This window comes from Muntiacus reevesi, chromosome 5 (genome assembly GCF_963930625.1).
Source record: "Muntiacus reevesi chromosome 5, mMunRee1.1, whole genome shotgun sequence".
NCBI classification, from domain to species: Eukaryota; Metazoa; Chordata; class Mammalia; order Artiodactyla; family Cervidae; genus Muntiacus; species Muntiacus reevesi.
In genome coordinates, this window is record NC_089253.1 from 106476821 (window position 1) to 106499929 (window position 23109).

Sequence of the window (23109 nt, forward strand, 5' to 3'; positions counted from 1 at the left end):
ACCTTTATTGAAGATTTTGGGAAATCTCAAGGGAATAAATTTCATTCATAATATATAAAATACTCAAAAATCCTCTTTACCTTGAGAGTCCCTTGGACTTGAAGAAGGAGATCAAACCAGTCAATCCTAAAGGAAATCAATCCTGAGTATTCATTGGAAGGACTGATGGAGAAGCTGAAACTCCAGTACTTTGGTCACTTGATGTGAAGAACTGACTCATTAGAAAAGGCCCTTATACTGGGAAAGATTGAAGGCAGGAGGAGAAGCGGAATGCAGAGGACAAGATGGTTGGATGGCATTGCTGACTCAATGGACGTGAGTTTGAACAAGCTCCAAAAAATGGTGATGGACGGGGAAGCCTGGCATGCTGCAATCCATGGGGTCACAAAGAGTCAGACACAACTGAGTGACTGAACAACCTCTTTCTCTTTTCCACCTCTCCCAGTGTCTCATGCACATGGCAGCCACCTCAAGTGTCCTCCTCTTTGCAGTCTCTCCAGAATGCTTTTCAAGTACCTTTCATGCCAGCTCTTGAATTTCTCCTCTTCTCCTTTCATTGTCTAAGTGTATTCAGGTCAGGTCATATCTATTCAAATAGAATGGTGTCTCCCGACTTACCTTTTACTCTGTCCAGTCCAGATGAGCTGGTAGACACAGATTAGCAGAAAGCAGAGAAGGGGAAAAGCTATAAATAGTGTATGTTTTCCTATTATGCAATATGTTTTCCTATTGCACACACAAAAAAGTGTAAAGTTGCTCTCTTGTAACCTGTTTTCTGAGAGAGCATGGCTTATCTGTATCCAGTCTGTTCTGGAGGTTTCCCTGATGAGTAATCTGGCCACAAGCAGTTTTCACCCTCTTCAGCCCTCAGGGACCAGTGGATGAAATGGAACTCCTATCTCCATCTCCTTTTCTTGTGGGGAGCTGGAAGCCCCAAGGTTTCTTGGGGAAGCCTCCCTACCTCATCTATAGGGTACAAAGTGATAAAGATTCAGCTGGAAGAGCCATCCCAGGCCACTCCCACAGCCAGAGAAATCAGTGCATGTAACACAGATAGAAATACAACTCATCAATATACAAACACTGTTTCCTTAGTTTTGCTCCCTCTGCACAAGATGATATTGACAAATCATGTAGCTCAATTTTTAGAGAAGTTTAGCGGAAGACACCCGAAGAATTACTTGGGAATTAGCAAACCCAGAATATGAAACAGGAGCCATATATATTGAGTGTGTGTGAGTGTGTGTGAACTATTAAGAATAGGAGGCATATTTGGGTGTTAATTTCCCATTCTGCTCACTTAGCTCACAGGATTCTACCAGGAGCTCTCCCATAGTTTCCATGAAGTGTTGCCCCACCTGCAGAGGTAGCAAAAGGCCTGCTGCCTCCATTGCTTTATCACTTGCAAATGGGCTTTAAATAAGTGTGTGTGTGTATATATATATGGTTTCTTTTTTTTTCGGTTGTTCTGGATCTTTGTGGCTGCGTCTGGGCTTCCTATAGTTACGGTGAAAAGGGGCTACTCTTTAGTTGCGGTGCACAGGCTTCTCATTGCAGTGGCTTCTCCTGCTGTGTGTGGAGCACAGGCTCTAGGCACACAGGATTCCATAGCAAAGGCTCAGGGGCTCTAGAGCGCGGGATCAGTAGCTGTGGCACATGGTCTTTGGTTGCTCTGCAGCATGTGGGATCATCCCAGACCAGGGATCGAACCTGTATCCCCTGCATTGGAAGGTGGACTCTTAACACCTGGGCCACCAGGGAAGTCCTCCTCAGGGCCCTTTTGCCCATTTTAGAATATTCTCATTAAAGTGATTAAGTATCCTGAATAAATCCTGGTGCAATTGTTAAGCCCCCCAAACCCAGAAGCTGCCTCGTCCCATCCTTGCTGTATCCTCACCCTGGCCCAGTCAAACCCAACCGGCAGCATGAATAGGCCAGGTCTCTAGAGTTGAGCCAGGAGAGGGAGCAGCTCCGTAATGTTCCCCAGGCCTCCCTGTGCAGTGTAGGTTAACAGATTTCAAATCTCACTGTTACATTTGTTTGTGTCCTGTGAGATTTGCCTTAATTTGGTCTCAATTTCCTTGGTCTCCTTTTATCCCATTACCTCACATCCGTCCCCTTGGACAACTTGAGCAAGCATCTCCCTTCCTGCTGCTCTGAGTTAGATGGCTCTATGGTCCTGAGACCCGTCCCTCACAGGTTAGCTCCTTCTGATCCACCTGTTAGCCTAGCGCCTTGCCCCTCCTTATTGCCATCTGGCCTCAAGCTTTACATCCTTTCAATGTCCTGGGTTCTCACCTGGATCTCTTCCAGACTGCTGACATCTTTCCAGCAAGGAGAAACAAACCCCACAGATGCTTCTGCCTTTCCTAACAAGCCTGTTCATAGTCAGCAGGCTGGAGGCCTGCTGCCTAGGGATCTCGGAACACCTCCCAAATGCCAGTAGAAATCAAATACAGATGGAGAGAAATCCAAGTGAACCGTATAGACCAATGCCTCTTCCCAACACACAGGCCATGGTGCGCCTGTCCCTCCTGTGTGTGGTGAGTCAGGAAATAGAACGTGGAGTCAGAAAAGCTGGGGTAACACAGAGATGGGGCCATGGCAGAGGGCATGTGTTCCTTGCAGAGCAAGAGCTACACTGGGCATGAAGAATGGTGAGGGCAGGGTGTCCTGACTCTCCCCAAAATAGCTGTGTGACCTTGGCTGAGCCACTTCTCTTTTCTAAGCTTTGTGTTTTCTGTGAAATAAGAGAAATAAAAAAACTGCTATGTCTGAACATCAAACAAGATGCACACACAAAAACTCTGTCAGAAGTAATGAATGTTGTTTTGAAAGGCAGAAAGGGAGAGTTGAATCCAAGGTGAACCAAGCCTTTAACCCATTTGCTGACCTCCACAGTCATCTCTCTGAAGCAGAGGAAAAAGGCCCATAATAATCGGGAATCCTGACCCCAAGAGCCGCAGAGACAAGTGTCATCTGCATAAAACAGTCCACGTGCTGCATGCAAAGCAGCTTCCCCATTAGATCTGCCATCCCGAGGTCTAAAATGTGCAGAACACTGGAGTGGAGCCTTGTGAAAACACAAGATTTCAGTGCCCTTAAATGGCCCATCATTTAAGAAGAAAACAAAATACACTCACTTGACCCCAGTGTGGCAATAATGCAGTTACCTGAGAACAGATAGGAAGGTCAGATAGAAGTGTGCAGCACGGAGGGCCTCCTGGGGGTGGTGAGAGACCCCTTTCCTTTTTGTTTGGGTTGGACCCCAGATGTAGAAGGTTAAGTTAATTATACTCCTCAGTATTATTTCTCAGATAGTCCACAATATGATTCATCACTGGTCTGGGCAAGGCCCTTCTTCTCTGTTATTTTTTTTTCTCTTTTATTCTTATTCCTGTTTTCATTCTCCTCCTTCCACAGTCAGCCATTCTAAGATGTTTAATGCATATACATTTTAGGGTATGTATTTTGAATTTTGTTTTATTGAGGTAAAATTGACAGATAACAGTGTATTGATTTCAGGTATACCATATAGTAATTTCACATTTGTATCCATTGCAAAATGATCACCACAGTAAGTCTACTTATCACCTGTGACAGTGGCCAAAAAATGTTTTTCTTGTGATGAGAACTTTTAAGGTCTACTATCATGGCAACTTTCACAGGTACAGTAGCGTATTATTATTACTTTTTGCTTTGTTTTAATTAATTATTTATTTTACTTTACAACATTGTATTGGTTTTGCCTTAGAGTCACCATGCTGTACATTATTTCTCCAGGACTTACTTATTTATTTTATAACTGGAAGTTTGTATCTTTTGTCCCTCTTCACCCATTTCTCCCACCTGCACTCCCTACCTCTGGCAACCCCCAACCTGTTCTCTGTATCTATGAACTTGGGTGAGGGGGTTGTTGTTTTTGTTTTGGTATGTGTTCTTTTTTTTTAAGCATAGTTTGGTGATGGTGGGGTCTTTTGTTTGTTTGTTTGTTTGATTTGTTTATTTTTGGCTATGCTGGGCCTTCACTGCTGCCCAGGCTTTTCTCTAGTTGCGGTGAGCAGGGGCGGCTCTGCAGGTTCGGTGTGCAGGCTTCTCATTGTAGTGGCTTCTCGTGTGGGGTGCAGGCTCTAGGGCCTGAGGGCTTCAGTAGTTGTGGCAGATGGGCTTAGTTGCCCCACAACATGTGGGTTCTTCCTGGACCAGGTGTCGAACTTGTGTCCCCTGCCTTGGCAGGAGGATTCTTAGCCCGGTTGCTGGACCACCTGGGAAGTCCCAGTATGTGTTCTTGAAAATGTAAATTGTTGGTCTATGTGCTTGTATTTTAAATTTATATAAGCAGTGTTATACATCCTTATGCATCTAATTCTGTCTGTGTTGTTTTTAACCTAGCCCTCTGCTAACATATATCCCTGTCGCTCCGTGTTACTCTGGTCCGCTTGGTCCTTTGCTCTCAGCAGTTGCATTATCCTCTGAGGTGTGTGTCTACCTGACTTTACCTCTCCACTTTCCAGTGATGATCACTGATCTTGCTTCCATTTCTCTGCCACCATAAAAAAACACAGGGATGGACATCTTCACACATGGCCCCATATGGATATATTGAGAAATCTGGGGGACATAGACCCAGGAGCAGAGTTGCTGTCTCATGGGGTCTGAACTTAATATGACCAAGTAGTGGCAAGTCTCTCCCTCAACAGCCATCATAACTATACCCCACCAGCATCGCCCCTAAATCCCCACCAAGTTTTGCTAGTCTACCAGTGTAGAGGAATAGCTTTCTATGGTTGCCATTTGCATTTCCTAGATTATGTTGAGTTTGGGCATCTCTTCGTTTTCTTGTTAGCCTTTTGATTCTGTTTTATAAACTGCCTGTTTACTATCATTATTACAGTGAGGTTCTCTTTTCCCTTGATGATTTGCTGAGTTTCCCTGTATCTCTCAGAGAGGCCCCTACTCAACAACACACACCTCTCTGCTGCTGTGGTACCTCCTCTGGGGCAAAGGGACCAGTCTGACCACCAAGTCTTCCCACCCTCATCCCGGGAGTCAGGCCTTGGTAATGGCCATAAGCACAGTCAGAGTAAAAGGAGGCCCCTTTGTCTGATTCCCTCCGCCAGCCATGCCAGAGCATTGATGTCTGAGGAGACAGGGAATGAGGGGGAATAAACTGTTCTTCTTAGGAGCTGCTAACCTGCTGTGTCAATTTCATGAGTTAACAAATGACTGGAGAAGGCTTAATTGCATCAGAAGAAATTGAGATCAGCCGGTGCTTAGGCCCTGCTCAATTAACTTGTGCTCCAAAGGGGGCCAAGCAGGGTGCAGGGGGCAGCGGATCGTTAATTACATGTGCTGGTGCCAGCTGCGGCAGGAGTTTCCTGTCACTGTTGGTCCAGGCGGTGAGGGAGATGACCCCGCCTCTGGGTGCTGAAGTCCCTGAGGGCAGGGGTCCTTCAGAGAGAGCACAGACCCCTGGCCTTACGGGGACTGCAAAACCCATTTCCAACACATGCTATCAGGGAGGCTATTTTTTTTAAATTAGAGTTGCTTTTCAATGTTGTGTTAGTTTCTACTCTTCAGCCAAGTGAATCAGCCGTACATATACATATGTCCCCTCTTTTTTGGATTTCCTTCCCACTTAAGTCACCACAGAGCACTGAGTCGAGTTCCCTGTGCTGTATACAGTAGGTTCCCATGAGTTATCTTTTTTATACATGGTAGCGTGTATGTGTCCATCCTAATCTCCCAATTCATCCCACCCCTCCTCTCCCCCTTGGTATCCATACGTTTGTTCTCTACGTCTGCGTCTCTATTTCTGCTTTGTAAATGAGATCGGATCAGGGTGGCTTTTATGTTCCCCCAGCTTTCACTAGAAGAATGGCCTTAAGGGTCCCCATCCTGACCTCTGTTGGCTCCTCCCCACCCAGAGACACTGTGTTACCTTTGGTTCTCCGCGCACTCCCCTCATCCTCCTCCTGGCCTGTTTGCCGGGAGGACATAGAACCCAGATCCAGCCTTGTTACGGACAGCAGATGATGCCACAGGCTCTGCAAGGTCACCCACCTCCCCTGCTGCCTCCAACCTGAAATCCTGCCAAAGACCTTCATTCCTGCATCTTTTCCCACAAGGGCCAGATGGCAAGATTAAAACCTGTTAAAGATGCAGATTCTGGGTTCTTCCTCTGGAGATGCTGCCTCAGGAGGTCTGGAGTCTCTGCCTTAATGTGTGACTCAGGTAGATTGTTACCATCAAACCAATGTGAGAAACCCAGCTTTAGGGACACCTTAGCTCCTGGTGAGATAAGGGCAGATGTGCTGGGAGGAGAGACAGCAGGGGCCAGGAGGCTCTGCTCCCAGTGCCTCTCCAGCTCCATCTCTATCTTGCTGTGTGTGGTTAAGTAAGTCACTTGTCCTCTCTGATCTTGATTTCTTCTTCTAGAGAAGTAAAGATGCTGGGGCAAATCTTCTAGAGTTCTTCCATTTCCACGGACCATTTTTCTATAAAGTAACTGGTTAAGCAGGCGTGTTGCATGATTGATGCCCAAAAAGCAACTTTGATTTTTTTCTTCAAATATCCCTTTAGTTTTTATTTTATTTTTATCTTTTCAGTATACCCCTCCATTTATTTAGGCATCTTTAAGTCTTTCAGTAAAACTGTAAAGATTTCTTTTAAAAAAAATCCCTATATTGTTGTTGTTCAGTTGCTCAGTTGTGTCCAACTCTTTGCAACCCCCGTGGACTGCAGTACACCAGGCTTCCCTGTCTTTCACCATCTCCTGGAGCTTGCTCAAAGTCGTGTCCATTGAGTTAGTGATGCCATCCAATCATTTTGTCCTCTGTCGTCTCCTATACAGCTTGTATTATATGTGTGTGTGTGTTCTCGGTTGTGTTCGTCTCTTTGAGACCCTCATGGACTGTAGCCTGCCAGGCTTTTCTGTCCATGCAATTTCTCAGTTAAGACTACTGGAATGGGTTGCCATTTTCTGCTCCAGGGGATCGTATACATCTAGGACTTAATAATTTTATCATTATTTTATATGATGTCTTTAAAATTATGTTTTCTGTTTGCTGCTAGTGAAAAGTGATAGTAAGATGACTTAGAGTGTTTCTTCTTTTTCTGTTCTTGGAATGCTTTGTGTAAGGTAGGATGATTTTTTTATTAAATGTTTGGTAGGTGTTTCTGGTGAAGCTCTCTGGGCCTCGTGTTTTTGTTTTTCTTCTTTATTTTGAAAGTCAACTTTTGATGGTTTCATTTCTTCACGTTATAAGATCTTTCAAGTAATTTACTTCTTCTTGTGGAAATATTAGTAGGTTACATTATTCCATAAATGTATTCATCTATATTTTTAGATTATTGGCATAAAATTGTTTTTAATACCCGTTAGTTTCCTTATGTTTGCAGTATATGTGGTAATATTCCATTTTCATTTCTCCTAGTCTATAACTTGTGTTTTGTCTCACTTTCATTGATCAAAATCTACTGGAGGTCTATCACTTTATTTTTTAAAAAATTTCTGTTGGCATATTGTTGATTTACAGTGTTGTGTTAGTTCCTACCGTACAGTAAAGTGACTCGGTTATTTGTTGTTATTATTGTTCAGTCACTAAGTCGTGTCCAACCCTTTGCAACACCTTGGACTGCAGCATACCAGACTCTCCTGTCCTCCACTATCTCCTGGGGTTTTGCTCAGGATAGTGAAGGACGGGGAAGCCTGGTGAGCTGCAGTTTGCAAAGAGTTGGACACAATTTTGTGACTGATAACAATAGCAACATGTCCATTGAGTTCGTGACACTATCCAACCATCTCATCTTCTGCCGCCCTCTTCTTTTGCCTTCAGTCTTTTCCAGCAAAGGGTCTTTAGATTCTTTTCCCATATAGTTCATTACAGAGTATTATGTAGAGTTCCCTATGCTATATAGCATGTTCTTATTAGCTATCTATTTTATATATAGGAGTGATATATGTCAATCCCAATTTCCAGTTTATCCTCCCCTCATATCCCCTGGTGACCATAAATTTGTTTTCTACATTTGTGATTCTGTTTTGTAATTAAATTCATTTGTATGTACTCTTTTAGAAAAAGTATATATATAAACGACATGGTATGATATTTGTCTTTCCATGTCTAACTTACTTTACTCTATGACAATCTTTAGGTCTATCTGTGTTGCTGCAAGTGGCCTTATTTTGTTATTTTCTATGGCTGAGTAAGGGCTTCCCAGGTGACTTAGTGGTAAAGAATCCGCCTGCCAAGCAGAAGACATGGGTTCAATCAGGAAGATCCCCTGGAGAAGGAAATGGCAACTCACTCCAGTGTTCTTGCCTAGGAAACCGCATGGACAGAGGAGCCTGGTGGACTCCATAGAGTCTCACAGAGTCAGACACGACTTAGTGACTAAATAACACCAACAGAGGACTGAGTAATATTCCATTATCTGTATGTACCACATCTTCTTTATCCATTCCTCTCTTGATGGACACTTAGGTTGTCTCCATGTCTTGGCTTTTGTGAATACTGCTACTATGAGCAAAGCAATGCGTGTATCTTTTTGATTTATGTCTTTTCTCTGGGTATATGCCCAGGAGTGGGATTGCTGGGTCATATGGTAGTTCTGTTTTTAGATTTTTAATACTCTCCATATTGTTTTCCATAATGGCTATATGAATTTACATTCCTACCAACAGTGTAGGAGGGTTCCCATTTTTCCACACCCTCTCCAGCATTTATCATTTGTAGATTTTTTGTTAATGGCCATCCTAATTTATGTGAGATGATAGTTTTAATTGTAGTTTTGATTTGCATTTCTCTAATAATTAGGATGTTGAACATCTTTTCATGTGATTTTCAGCTTCCTTGTATATCTTCTTTAGAGAAATGTATGTTTAGATCTTCTGATCATTTTTCAAAAATTCATTTATTTTTAATTGGAGGATAATTGCTTTATAACATTTGTGTTGGTTTCTACCATATATAAATGCTGCCTATTTTTTGACTGTGGTTTTTTTTTTTGATACTGAGTTGCATGAGCTGTTTGTATATTTTGGAGATTAATCCCTGTTGGTCAATTCGTTTGCAGATATTTCCTCCTATTCTTTTCATTTTGTTTATGGTTTCCTTTGCTGTGCAAAAGCTTTTAAATTTGATTAGTCCCATTTATTTATTTTTGCTTTTATTTTCATTACTCTAGGAAGTGGATCAAAAAAGATCTTGCTACAATTTATGTCAAAGAGTGTTCTGCCTATGTTTCCCTCTAAGAGTTTTATAGTTCTGGCCTTACATTTAGATCTTTAATACATTTTGAGTTTATTTTGTGTATGGTATTAGAGAGTATTCTAATTTCATTCTTTTATTTGTAGCTGGCCAGTTTTCCCAGCACCACTTGTTGAAGAGACTGCTTTCTGTCCATTGTATAGTCTTGATTCCTTTGTCATAGATTAGGTGGCCATAGGTGCATGGGTTTCTCTCTGGACTTTCTATTCTGTCCCACTGATCTAATTTCTGTTTGTGTGCCAGCATCATACTGTTGATTACTGTAGCTTGTAGTATAGCCTGAAATCTGGAAGGACAATTCCTCCAGCTCCATTTTTCTTTCTTAAGATTATTTTGGATATTCAGGATCTTCTATTTTGTTTCCATACAAATTGTAAAATTATTTATTCTAATTCTGTGAAAAATACTATTAGTAATTTGATAGGGATTGCATTGAATCTGTTGATTGCTTTGGGATAGTATAGTCATTTTCACAGTATTAATCTGTCTAATCCCAGAACATGGCATTTCTACATCTGTTTGTATCATCTTTTATTTCTTTCATCAGTGTCTTATAGTTTTCAGAGTACAGGTCTTTTGTCTCCTTAGGTAGCTCTATTCCTAGGTATTATTCTTTTCGATGCCTGGTAAGTGGAATTGTTTCTTGACTTTCTCTTTTTGATCTTTCATTTTTAGTGTATAGAAATGCAATAGATTTCTGTGTATTAAGTTTGTAACCTGCAACTTTACCGAATTCATAAATGAGCTGTAGTAGTTTTCTTGTAGCATCTTTAGGATTTTCTATACATAATATCACATCATCTGCATACAGTGACAGTTTTACTCCTTCTTTTCCAATTTGAATTTCTTTTATTTCTTTTTCTGTGATTGCTGTGTCTAGGACTTTCAAAACCATGTTGAATAAAGTGGTGAGAGTGGATATCCTTGTCTTGTTCCTAATCTTAGAGGAAATGCTTTCAGTTTTTCACCCTTGAGAATGATGTTAGCTATGGGTTTGTCGTATATAGCTTTTACTATGTTGAGATATGTTCCCTCTGTGCCCACTTTCTGGAGAATTTTATCATAAATGGAGTGTTGAATTTTGTCAAAAATTTTCTACATATACTGAGATGATTGTATGGTTTTTATTCTTCAGTTTGTTAATGTCATGTATCACTCTGATTGATATATGTATATTGATGAATCCTTGCATCCTTGGGATAAATCCCACTTGATCATGGTATCCCTTTAGTTTAAAATGTATTCAGTGGGAGAAATCTGCCCCTGCCCTTATGCCAGGCCCATTGCTTTTTCATTCCCTCCTAGGTGATGGTCTCATAGTCGCTCTAAGTTATAGACACAGTTTCAACTCAGAAATTAGAGTGTCAGTCATGAGTGATAATCAAAGTACTCCCCATCCAACAGCATTACTCTTCTCCTATCCTCCAGCTTGGATCCGCTGTAGTTGGGGCATTGGGCAAAATCCCTTGCTGTCTACATTCCCCCTGCTCTTACCCTCCCTCCCGCTATCCTCAAGAGCTGCTGTGAAATGGAGAATTCTTACGATTAGAGAGCAAAGGGAGAAGGCAATGGCACCCCACTCCAGTACTCTTGCCTGGAAAATCCCATGGACAGAGGAGCCTGGTGGGCTGCGGTCCATGGGGTCGCACAGAGTCGGACACGACTGAAGTGACTTAGCAGCAGCAGCAGCAGCAGAGAGTAGCTTTAGACTGGTTCCTGCTTTTGTGAATGCTTTCTGAGGCTTTTCTGAGGTTCCCTGATGGGCGCTTAACCCAGGCAAACACAACATCTCTATTCCTGGCCTTCTTGGCAACTCCTTGCTCAGCCCCTGGGGCATCTGGAGGCCACCTGTGGCCTCCTCAACTGGGGTCTTCTCACGCCTCCAGGTGGCACTATTGGGCAGGACTCAAGACAACAAGCCCCGCCAGTTCCATGGCCCTCCTGTCTCTTTTGCTGGTTGGAGTGAGAGATTCATGGCTCAGCAACAGCTCTTGCCAAGGAAATCTTCCTCACCAAGTCTTCACCAGATTATTGACCCATCTCTCTTTTACAAAGCACTCATGAATCCTGACTTAATGAACATGAATCTGAGCAAACTCCAGGAGACAGTGAAGGACAGGGAAGCCTGGTGTGCTGCAGTCCATGGGGTCACAAAGAGTCTGGCATGACTTAGCGACTGAACAGCAACATGAATCCTGAATCAGCTTTGCATCCCCATGTATGTTTCCCTGCACATGGCCAGGGAGGAGAGACCTATTCCAAACTCACTTTAATCTTCTGATGTCAACCCATTGGCATCTCAATCAACACTTGGGTGGGAAGAGTCCCACTCTGACATCCAGCTACACATGACATACATTTTCATATGAGTGAAAACATCTTTTAAAAGAGAAAGCCTGAGTGTCCAGAACATCCAAGGCAGGCACTGAAAACATTGTTAAGGCCTAGATCTAGTAGGAGGTGAAGGCAGGGATGGAGCACCTCTGCAGGTGACCAACTGCTTTCTCAACTTCTCTGGGAGCTCTGTTCCTGAGACCTGCTGAACTCAGATAGGTGCCAGTCATTGAGGCATGAAAATGTCTGTGCTTTGACCTCCAGCTTCCTGCTGAGCCAGAGATCCTGGAGGTTGTCAGCTCTGTCCACATGGAAGGTGGCTCAGCACATCCCATTCATGGTTAGATTCCCTCCCTAATAAAAACACACACCCAATGCAGCAGGTTCTCCTCAGGACAGTGAGCAGCAGCCCAGCATCACCATCAGGGGTGCCCTTCCTCTCCCCACCACCCCCCACACGCCATTCCTAGGTTGGGCCCAGATGCTCCTCTAAAGACGGTTGAGTGGATAAAGAATTTTGGCTTGAAGGGATGCCCAATAATTTGCCTGCACTGGATTCCTCGGTGGGTCTCACCTCCTCCACCTCCATCAGCATGTCAGCATGAACTTCTCCATCCAAGTGTCTGGTTGGCATGTTGGCCAGAGGAGTCGGAGTATTGGAGTAAGAGAAAGGTGTGAGCAGCTCTGGGCACTTGGAATACAGACAGTACCAGGAAAGAATGGGGTAAGGGGATGGGAAAGAAGTATATGGGGCCAGAGTGAGAGAGATCGGCTATGCAGCCAAAAGGGACATGTCCGCCAGGGGACAGGGCAGCATTCTCCAGCAGGAGCATGAAGGAGGAGCCGGACTCCCTTTTCGCATTGATCCTCGCTTCCCAGAGCAGGAGGTTGCTCTTGTCCTGATGCTGCGTCAGGCAGAGGGTTCCAGGCAATGACACTGAAGGAAGGAAACAGGGATGGGGTAGGATGTGGCCGTAGAGGTCTGAGCCTAGGTTCTCAGGCTGGCGAGACCTCAGACCCAGGCAGCCATGGAGGTCGGGAAACAAGCCTCCTTGGGCATGTCCACTCCAGAGTCCTGGGGTCACAGCCAGGCGCCAGCGTGTACCCGTCTATCCTCTCAGCCTCCCCTCCAGCTCTCACTGACCTTCTTCCCCTCCCTTCTCTGGCAGGAACTGATGCCCTTGGCCATGATGCACCCCCAGCTGCTGTCTGCTCAGGCACAGCCGGCGTGACTGGGCTGTCACTGGTCCAGCTGGTTCACGTAAGTGTGAGGCACAGGAGAAGGTGCCTGGATGCTGGGTGGAGAGAGGTGCTGGTGGAAAGGGAGCTCCAGAAAGTCCTGGTCACAGAGGGTGGGCCTGGGGCTCTGCAGTTGGCAACAGCTTTTGTTCTCTTTGGCTGCCCTCAGCCCCTGAGTTGGTCCCCACTGAATCCGTTCTGTCCAGGCCCTGCGAGGGTACATAGGGACCTTCTTCTCAAACCTTCAGGAAATTAATCAGGCAAGAGATGTGACAGAAACTCCACAGCACTGGCCCTTCAGTCCTGACTCAGACATTTGCTATTATATAACTTTAGGCAAATCATCATGATGCTGTTAAAGTGCTGCACTCAATATGCCAGCAAATGTGGAAAACTCAGCAGTGGCTACAGGACTGGAAAACATCAGTTTTCATTCCAATCCCAAAGAAGGGCAATGCCAAAGAATGTTCAAATTACCATACAATATCGCTTATTTCACACACTGTTATGCTCAAAATCCTTCAAGCTAGGCTTCAACTATATGTGAACTAAAAACCAGATGTACAAGCTGGATTTAGAAAAAGCAGAGGAACTGGAGGTTAAATTGCCAACATCTGTTGGATCATAGAAAAAGCAAGGGAATTCCAGAAAAACATTTGCTTCATTGACTATGCTAAAGCCTTTGACTGTGTGGATCACAACCAACTGTGGAAAATTCTTAAAGAGATGGGAATATCAGAACACCTTACCTGCCTCCTGAGAAACCTGTATGCAGGTCAAGAAGCAACAGTTACAACCAGACAAAGAACAACGGACTGGTCCAAAATTGGTCAAGAAATATGTCAAGGCTGTATATTGTCACCCTGCTTATTTAACTTATACACATAGTACATCATGAGAAATGCCAGGTTGGATAAAGCACAAGCTAGAATCAAGATTGCCGAGAGAAATATCAATAACTTCAGATATGCAGATGACACCACCCTAATGGCAGAAAGGTGAAGAGGAATAAAGAACCTTTTGATGAAGGTGAAAGAGGAGAGTGAAAAAGCTGACTTAAAACTCAACATTCAAAAAACAAAGATCATGGCATCCAGTCCCATCACTTCATAGCAAATAGACAGGGGACAAATGGGAACAGTGACAGACTTTATTTTCTTGGGTTCCAAAATGACCTTGGACAGTAACTACAGCCATGAAATTAAAAGATGCTTGCTCCTTATAAGAAAAGCTATGACCAACCTAGACAGCATATTAGAAAGCAGAGACCTCACTTTGCCGACAAAGATCCATATAGTCAAAGCTATGATTTTTCCAGTAGTCATGTTCAAATGTGAGAGTTAGACCATAAACAAGGCTGAGAGCCAAAGAATTGATGCTTTCACACTGTGATGCTGGAGAAGACTTGATAGTCCCTTGGACAGCAAGGAGATCAAACCAGTCAAACCTAAAGGAAATCAACCCTGAGGATTCATTGAAACGGCTGATGCTGAGGCTCCAATACTTTGGCCACCTGAAGCAAAGAGCCGACTCATTGGAAAAGACCCTGATGCTGGGAAAGACGGAGGGCAGGAGGAGAAGAGGCAACAGAGAATGAGATGGTTGGATGGCATCATCGACTCAATGGACATGAGTTTGAGTGAACTCCAAGGGATAGTGAAGGACAGGGAAGCCTGGTGTGCTGCAGCCCATGGGGTCGCAAGGAGTCAGACACAACTTAGTGACTGAACAACAGATAGAATTGAATCCAGCAAGGAACCAAAACCTGTGTGATGAACATCAGGCATGAGTGAAATTGTAGCTTGCCCTCCATGTCCTATTGTTGACAGTCCTTCAGCTCTACCGTCTCCCATCTTCCTTCTCCAGTCAGTAACTCTTCTTGCCTGTTCCCTAAATGCCAGTTGTTGTACTACTGTACTTTTCAAGGTGCTGTAGTGTAAGATTAAAAATGTTTTGTGTTGTTTTTACATATTGTTTGTGTGAAAAGTATTATAAACCTATTGCAGTACACTGTGGCTCAGACGGTAAAGTGTCTGTCTACAATGGGGGAGATCTGGGTTTGATCCCTGGGTTGGGAAGATTCCCTGGAGAAGGAAATGGCAACCCGCTCCAGTACTCTTGCCTAGAAAATCCCATGGACGGAGGATCCTGGTGCAGGCTACTGTCCATAGGGTCGAAAAGAGTCGGACATGACTGAGCAACTTCACTCACTCACTCACTGTATAGCCAGTTGTGTTAGTTGGGTACCTAGGCTAACTTTGTTGGACTTAACGAACAAATTGGACTTTATGATTGTGCTCTCAGAACAGAAGGCATTCATATGTAGGAGAAAAGAAAAAGAAAGTGAAGTCTCTCAGTCATGTCTGACTCTTTGAAACTCCATGGACTGTAGCCTACCAGGCTCCTCTGTCCATGGGATTTTCCAGGCAAGAGTACTGGAGTGGGTTGCCATTTTGGACTTACTGTAAACTGTAGAATGAAAGCCGTTTAGATTCAGTGTTGTTGTGATTATTTACATCTATTTGCAAAGAGAAAATAAGCCCAGCTGAAACCATAATGAGCCTGAGGGGGTGGGAATTGAAATGCTAAGCTGCACCACCAGGACTGGATCATCCAGGAGGCTGGCAGGGACCTGGCTAACTGACTACATGCACTTCACCTGTCCCTTCTTGGTTTACGACTGTGAGGCCAGACTTAAGCGGTCACAGAATGTCTGGGTCTCCGTCTTCTGCACATAGAACCATGTGTGAAGGGTACCTTAGAGTTTACAAGGGGCCATAGTATATATAAATCATTTTATTCACAGTCATACTCGTAAGCTGCATTTTTTTCGTAATCTCTCTTTTACAAATGAAAAAGAAGGCCAGCTTCCAAGATGGGGTGCCTGCTAAGTGGCACATTTGGGCTTTGAAGGGGCCGTCAGCCCCATGGCTCCGCCTGCACTGCCGGGCTCCCCTTTCCAGGCCACTTCTGCTCTGCAGCCTTCACGGTGCTGAAAGAGGGAGGCCAGGCCTGGAGGCCAGAGAAGGAAGGGCACTCTTCCTGTGTGGTTTCATAATTCCCTGCTTCCTAAAGCAGCCTGGGCATATCCCGGGGGACCAGGTCAAGACTTTCAGGAGAGTGGGCCACTGCTGCCTCCTCCAACCTCAGGTCGCTCGCTAGGCCTCTCTGTCTCTCTCTTTTTTTTTCCTCCCATTTATTTTTATTAGTTGGAGGCTAATTACTTTACAATATTGTAGTGGGTTTTGCCATACATTGACATGAATCAGCCATGGATTTACTTGTGTTCCCCATCCTGAACCCCCCCCCCACCTCCCTCCCCATCCCATCCCTCTGGGTCATCCCAGTGCACCAGCCCCGAGCACTTGTCTCATGCATCCAACCTGGGCTGGTGATCTGTTTCCCTGTCTGTCTCTTGAGCCATCTCAGGGGTGAGCAGGCCAGTGAAGCAGAAGAAGGAGGAGTGATGTTGTTGTGATGGTGTATAAGTCCTCCCAAGGCTGAGGTTCACCTTTGCACCCCACCTCCAACAAACGCCCCAGTGAACCCTGAAGCATGGCTCACCACACATTTCAGCAGTCAAACCAGTTTCCAACAAGGATGCGCTGACTGCAGATGAGACTTGAGTGGAGAGATACACCGCCCTCTGGTGGTCGATCAGGGTCATTACTGTCAGGCTTGTAAAAGAAACGCTATATGGGGAAGGATGTATATGTATGTGTTGGTCGCTCAGTTGTGTCGGATTCTGCAACCCTATAGACTGAAGCCCGCCAGGCTCCTCTGTCCATGGACTTTTCCAGGCAAGAATACTGGAGTGGGTTTCCATGCCCTCCTCCAGGGGATCATCCCCAACCCAGGGATCGAACCCAGGCCTCCTGCATTGCAGGCACATTCTTTACCATCTGAGCCACAAGGGAAGCCCATATGGGGAAGTGATTACTTTTATTAAGTGCCTGCTGTGTGCCAGGCACTATGTGTAATGCTGCAGGATAGGATAGAGTAGAAGTTGCAACTCCTGACCCCAGAGGACTCATAATTTAGCTCAGGAGTCATGATGTTCCCACACGAAAGTTGACAAGCATTGCACCAAGATAGGATTTGAAAAGTGGCACCTGGAAAGGCATTACAGTAAAAGTGCAGAAAGAGAGATTGCATCACGATGAGGCAGTCGGGGAAGGCTTCTCAGAGCCTTGAAGGATGGGCAGAATTGAGACAGATGGAAAAAGTGAGAGATCATGGTCTCCCCCACTGAAACCCTTCAGGAGCCCCCATTGTCTCCTTGGGGCTTAAATCCCATGTCCTTGCCTGCCTTCCAGCCTCTCCTGCTTCATGCCTACCCCCAGCCTTCCTGGATCCTTACGGTTCCTGAGAACTGTGTGTTACCCCTGTGTTCTTTCACACTCCTGAACTAGGCATTCTGCCCTCTGCACCTTGTCTGCAGGGCAAGCCCCCACACAGCTTTTGGAAGTCTGCTCATGGAACATAACATGTTCTCTGGAACTTTTCCCCAAGTAGGTAGCTGCCCCCTCCTCTGTGTTCTCACAGCCCCTGGTCTGTGCATCTCTGATTCATAAAGTATATAAGTATCTTTCCATCACTAGGCAATACATGTCTTAAGAATTGGGACTATCTGATGGGCAGAGGATTCCTGCAGAGCGGGGAGGAAGGGGGTGGACAAAGGGCAGTGAGAAGGAAAAGATAAATTGGTGGTGAGCATGCAGGGAAGTTGGGGAGGGAAAAGCCACTGAAGCTCAGTCTAAATTAAGTCTGCACCCAGATAAATGTGCCCTGAAGGCAACGCGGTGCCAAGAAGGCTCTGGAGTAAGAGGGGTGAAGGGCTGACTGTAGGTGACGTGAAGACAAAACCAGTGAAATCCTTTAGGAACCCACTGCACCAGTGCAGGTATGCGGTACACAGTCATAACTGGTGTGAAGAGTAGAAGACTGGAAGAAACCAAGCAATTGGAGGATTTGAAAGTCTAGGCAGGGACTTCCCTGGTAGTCCAGTGGTTAAGAATCCAACGCAGGGGACACAGGTTCCACCCCTGGTCCAGGAAGATCCCACATGCCACGGCGCAGCTAAGCTTCTGTGCCACAACTGCTGAGCTGAAACTCACATGCCTGGAGCCCATGCTCGGCAGTAAGAGAAACCATGGCAGCGAGAAGCCTGTGCATCGCAGCAGAGTCCTCACTCACCGGAGCTAGAGAAAGCCCGTGTGTAGCAATGAAGACCCAGCGCAGCTTAACATAAAAATTTATTTTTATTTGTTATTAAAATAAATGTTTAATGTTTATTTTAAAGATTAAAAATAAATGCTTATTTATCAACAAATAAGCATTTTAAAAGAAGAAACTCTGGGCACCTAGGGGAATACGCCACAACCTTGTCAAACTCCAATGTGCAGAGAATCACCTGGGGCCTTGTTAAAACACATGTTCTGACTCCTTTGGCCGGTGGAGAGGCCTGGGATGCTACGTATCTAACCAGCTCCCAGGTGCTGCCTGAACTGGTCCACAGGCCACACTGTGAGCGTCTCTGAGTGAGTTGGAAGCAGTGCTGGGTGCCTGCCGGGCTCTAGGAGCACAGTGGTGAGGAGCAGATGGTGTCTCTGGGTGAGGAAAGGTGCCCCTTCCCTAGGTGAACACAGTGGGGCACATGACTTCCTGAGCAACTGGTGTTCCAGTCCCTGCTTGCCCTTTGAGAGAGAGACAACCTATAAAACCCTCTGTGGCAGCTCCAGTAGAACCAGTAACTCAGAGGTCGGCAGAGGTGGGGGAGCCCACTGGAAGAGAGGGTAATGACTGTCATAACTGGGTTCAAGCTGCAAGCTGGAGACTCAGATCTGGGACCAGTGGGCCTCCTGATGACAGAGCACAAGATGGGAGAGCCAGGTGAGGTGAGGTGGGGCCCAGGGACTAATCTCACCCTTGGGGCCTTTTCCAGGATGACGCTCTTCTAACATCACCTCCGTCTCTTTTGCTATCTTGCAGGCCACCGTTCCCTTTATGAACGTAAGTGCTTGCCGTCATTCTGTCCTTGAGATGCCAAGCCTCCTCCTACCCTCCTGCTCCATTGGCACAGCCAGCCTTGGCCCCTGTGTGCCTGAGGGGGTCAAGAATCTTCGTTCAGTGACCTGAAAGGGGAGTCAGCCTTCAGACAGCCTCACATCCGGATCATGCCTCTGCCCCACCCAGCCCCCCTTAGCAGGACCCGTCTCCCCAGCCTCACCCCAACCTTCCAGGAGCCAGAATGTGCCTCCCTCTGAGCTCGCCTTGCCCTTGTTTCCCACAAGAGTTGGAAGGAGAGGAGAGATGCCACCCAAACGTGGGTTATTTGGAGCCAGGGCAGAACCAAGTGGAACTTCTGAGGCTCAGACCCGGTGCCTTCCACCTACATCAAGGGCTCGGGCAACATGGGTGTTTGTGCCCCAGGGGGCGTAGTTAAGAGCCTGGCCATTGGGGGTGAACCAGGCTGGGTGGAATCTCGGCCAGATCAAGTAGAGCCTCAGCTCATTGTGAGTAAAGCAGGGATAATTAACAACTATCTCAAATGGTGATTTTGAAGGTTAGCTGAGATAACCAGGGGAGTGCTCAGCACAGTGCCTCACACAGGCTAAGTCCTCAGAAACAGAAGCTATTTATTCTCTGTGTCTTGGTCCCCTGGGGTGGTGGGGGGAAGGACCAAGGTCGGGGGTTGAGCATGATGTAGGGGGAGGGGAGAGGAGAATTAAAGCAGAAAGACAGCAAGAACCTTTGAAACTAGATGGAAACAGGGAGCAGAATTACACCCCCAGTCAGCTCTCTGCCGCCTCTCTTCCCTCCCACAGCTGTGAGTCCCCCAGGTTAGGCTGGCCTGGAGGCTCTGTCTGCAGGAAGCTCCTGGCGTCCCAGTCCCCGGGGCCTCCCTGCTCTCAGATGCCCCCCTCCCCACCACGCCTCCAGCTGAGAAAGGTCAGCTGCCCTCACCTCTCCCCACGCGTCTTTGCAGAGTTTGATGGGGCGTCGGGCGGATGACAGCGGGAACAGTTGTGATCACTGGCGGAATCCTAGCTACGGTCATCCTCCTCTGCATCATTGCCGTCCTGTGCTACTGTAGGCTTCAGGTCAGTGCCCGGGGCCCGGGGCCACAGGCCGCCAGCAAGCCACCTCCCTGCCATGGGGGCGACAAAGCCCCAAGCCCGGAAAGTGGGAGGCTTAAGTCGAGGGGGCTGGACCTTGCGGGGCGGTCAGAAGGGAGCTTTCCCTCACAGCCTGCACACTCTGGGCAGCCGAGAGAGTGAGCTGAGAAAGCACAGGTCCTTATGTGGTGTCTCCGCAGGTCTGAAATTTCAGGATTAGTGGGAAGGACACCGCTGTGGGGAAACTGAAAGCAGCTCCCAGCACCCCAGCCTGGGCTCAGTAGAACCTGCATGTCCCTCCCTCTCTGCCTCCCCGCTTCTCTCAACCACGTGCGTGCTAAGTCGCTTCAGTTGTGTCCAACTCTTTGCGACCCCATGGACTGTAGCCCACCAGGCTTCTCTGTCCATGGGATTCTCCAGGCAAGAATACTGGAGCGGGGTACCATTTCCTTCTCCAGGAGATCTTTCCCACCTAGCGATCGAACCCGCACCTCTTAAGTCTCCTGCATTGGCAGGTGGCTTCTTTACCCCTAGCGCCACTTGGGAAGCCTCTCAACAGCAACCTGGAGTTAATACACGGGAAGTAGGTGGAGGAAGTGAGAAGAACTGATCTTTCGGGGCTGGGAGGACTTCGCTATGGACTGTGGGCGCCTGGTGTTGACTTGTGCTTCCAGGGTTGACCGAGGGTCCTCGGCGGAGCAGGGGCGCGGGTGTCTGCGCGTACCCAGAGGAGGGCACCCGCCCTCAGGCAGCCCTCCTCTCTCTCTCCTCAGTATTACTGCTGCAAGAAGAGCGGAGCGGAAGATGCAGACGAGGAAGAGGAGGAGGAGCACGACCTGCCCACACACCCCAGAGGCCCCACCTGCAATGCCTGCAGCTCCCAGGCCCTGGACGGCCGAGGCGGCCTGGCACCTGTCCCCGGCGAGCCCTGCGGCCAGCCGTGCAGGGTGGCGGCCGGCCACTGCACTGCCTGCTCCCCATACAGCTCCCCCTTCTACATACGGACGGCTGACATGGTGCCCAATGGGGGTGGAGGCGAGAGGCTCTCCTTTGCTCCCACCTACTACAAGGAGGGGGGACCCCCATCTCTCCAAGTGGCAGCGCCCCAGAGTTACCCGGTGACGTGGCCAGGCTCTGGGCGCGAGGCCTTCACCAATCCAAGGGCTATTAGTACAGACGTGTAACCGCTTTCACCTCCGACCCCCCCCAACACTGCTGCCCCCCCAGGACCACCAATGGGGACAGCGGATGACCCCTCCCACAGCCTGCAAGGACCTTCTGTTTTTCTGGCTCTCCTTGCCCCACAGTGGAAGGCTCACCCGGATTCAGGCTGTTGAGGGCATTGAGAACCAGGGCAGGGGCTGGCCCCACAGCCCAGAGGAAGGGGGCCTGACAGGTCGTGTTGGCCGCCTGGCTGGTTTCTCTGTTGGGACTTTCCTCTGGCCAGGCCAGCGTGGCCACAGCCCTCGCACTTCCCTCTGTCCCCTGGCTTTGCCAGATTCTGAGGAGAGGAACAGGAGCACCAGGGGCAGCTCCCGAGTCCTTGGGGGATGAAAGGAGAAAGTGGGGGGGGGCGAGGGCAAGGGGAGAGACTGGACCTGAGGCCTTGGCAGAACTCGAGAAGGGTGGGGAAGGATTGAAGGGCTTTTTCAGGACTTGCTTGCCGCAATGAATCCAAGAGCTAGTTCACCATCTAGTTTTGTACTTCAGCTTCCTAGAGACTGCAGTCCCTGTAGCTGTTCCAACACAGATGTTACTTCCCGAACATGCTTGTATTTGCCCCCCCATCCTCATGGAACATAGCGACTGGACTTTAAAGGCCATAGCATACGGTTATTCGCAGGGAATGCACCCAACATGGATGTCTAGCCTTGTCTCCCCACAAATCCTTTTTCTGCCTTGGGAACCAGCTGTCCCAGCTGTTGAAACTTTTCCAAGTTTTGTTACTAGAGTTTGAGTAGCTTAGTGAAGGAGAGCCTGCCGATGGTGTCTGGGGCCCTGGTCTGCCATGCTGAGTGTGGTGCCTCAATGTGGCTCTGCAAGGACCTGTGCATTCCCAGGTGTATTCACACACACACATCTGTCACCACCAAGTGTGTACACACAGGCCTGTCACCACCTGGGCTGTGCACACACACACACGCCTGTTACCGCCAGGTGTGTGCACACACACCATCACCACCAGCGTATACCAGGGCTCTGCCACCTTCAGGAACCGCACAGCAGAAGAGTGATGTACCAACTAAAAAGAAAAGTCTGCCTTTAGACAGTGGGAGTGACAGGTGATCAGGGTGGCGGCCATGGCAGCCAGCTGGTGGTTACAGGAAGCGCCTGCGGAATCTCCCATGAAACGATGCTGCCACGTGGAAGTCCCTCCAGAGACCCTGTGTCCTACCTGGGCATCCAGCCATGAGGCCACAGACCAGCACCCCGCCTTTCCACCAGGGATGGCAGCGCTGGCTCCAAGGATGGGGGCAGATTTGACTCGGCAAGCAGATTCCACACTGGCCACCATCCCTCTGCTGACCCAACCCCTAGTCTCTGAACGAGGGCCTGTTTATTGCTGGGTCACTCTGGCCCCAAGTCCAGATCCCAGATATAACTCAGCTGTGGCCTTATGCTGTTTATGTGGCTGCATCTGATGAGTGTCCCAGTTGCCGTAAGGCGTGGCTGCCCAGCCCCCTTTTAAGGGCATTAGTAACCCCCAGCCTCTCTTGAGTCATTGCAGTGTGTGGGACAAGAAGGGAGCAGGCCCCTTGCCTGGTTTTTGTTGAATTTTGATTTTTGCATCTGAGAAAGGGAGGGTGCAGCTGGGGGAGGGGTGAGGGGGAAGAGAATTTGCCACACCTTTGCATCCTTCTGCGCACTTGTCACCTTGCATCTCAATCTGAAATCAAGGCTCACTGGGTTGAAAGCCAGAGGACCTGGGGTCTGGCCACACTTGGGTTACTCTGGGTCCTCTGAGGACCGGTCCCTTATCTCCTCTGAGACCCCATTTCCTCCAGGGAAATGGGACTCGCAGATGGACTCTGAGGGCCCTTTAGTGCTCCAGGAAGCCAGGATTCCCTGAAAAGTCCTGCCAACCAGACCACTCTCTCTCTCTTCCCAGTCCTGGCAGGGGACTGGATACACTTTCCAATTGCCTG

The 23109-nt window shown here is 47.5% G+C and overlaps 1 protein-coding gene across 3 annotated transcripts in view; it reads left to right on the plus strand.

Moving 5' to 3' along the window:
- Positions 1–22752, plus strand: part of LOC136169167 (protein FAM163A) — a 90539-nt gene extending 67787 nt beyond the window's left edge. For all 3 annotated transcript variants that reach the window (XM_065936961.1, XM_065936962.1, XM_065936963.1), the window contains exons 2-5: positions 12776–12867; positions 18837–18857; positions 19834–19948; positions 20737–22752. In XM_065936961.1, the coding sequence (XP_065793033.1) occupies positions 19856–19948; positions 20737–21147 (504 nt within the window). In that variant the 5' untranslated portion in view covers positions 12776–12867; positions 18837–18857; positions 19834–19855 and the 3' untranslated portion in view covers positions 21148–22752. The remainder of the gene's footprint in view (positions 1–12775; positions 12868–18836; positions 18858–19833; positions 19949–20736) is intronic.
- The last annotated feature ends 357 nt before the right edge of the window (positions 22753–23109 follow it).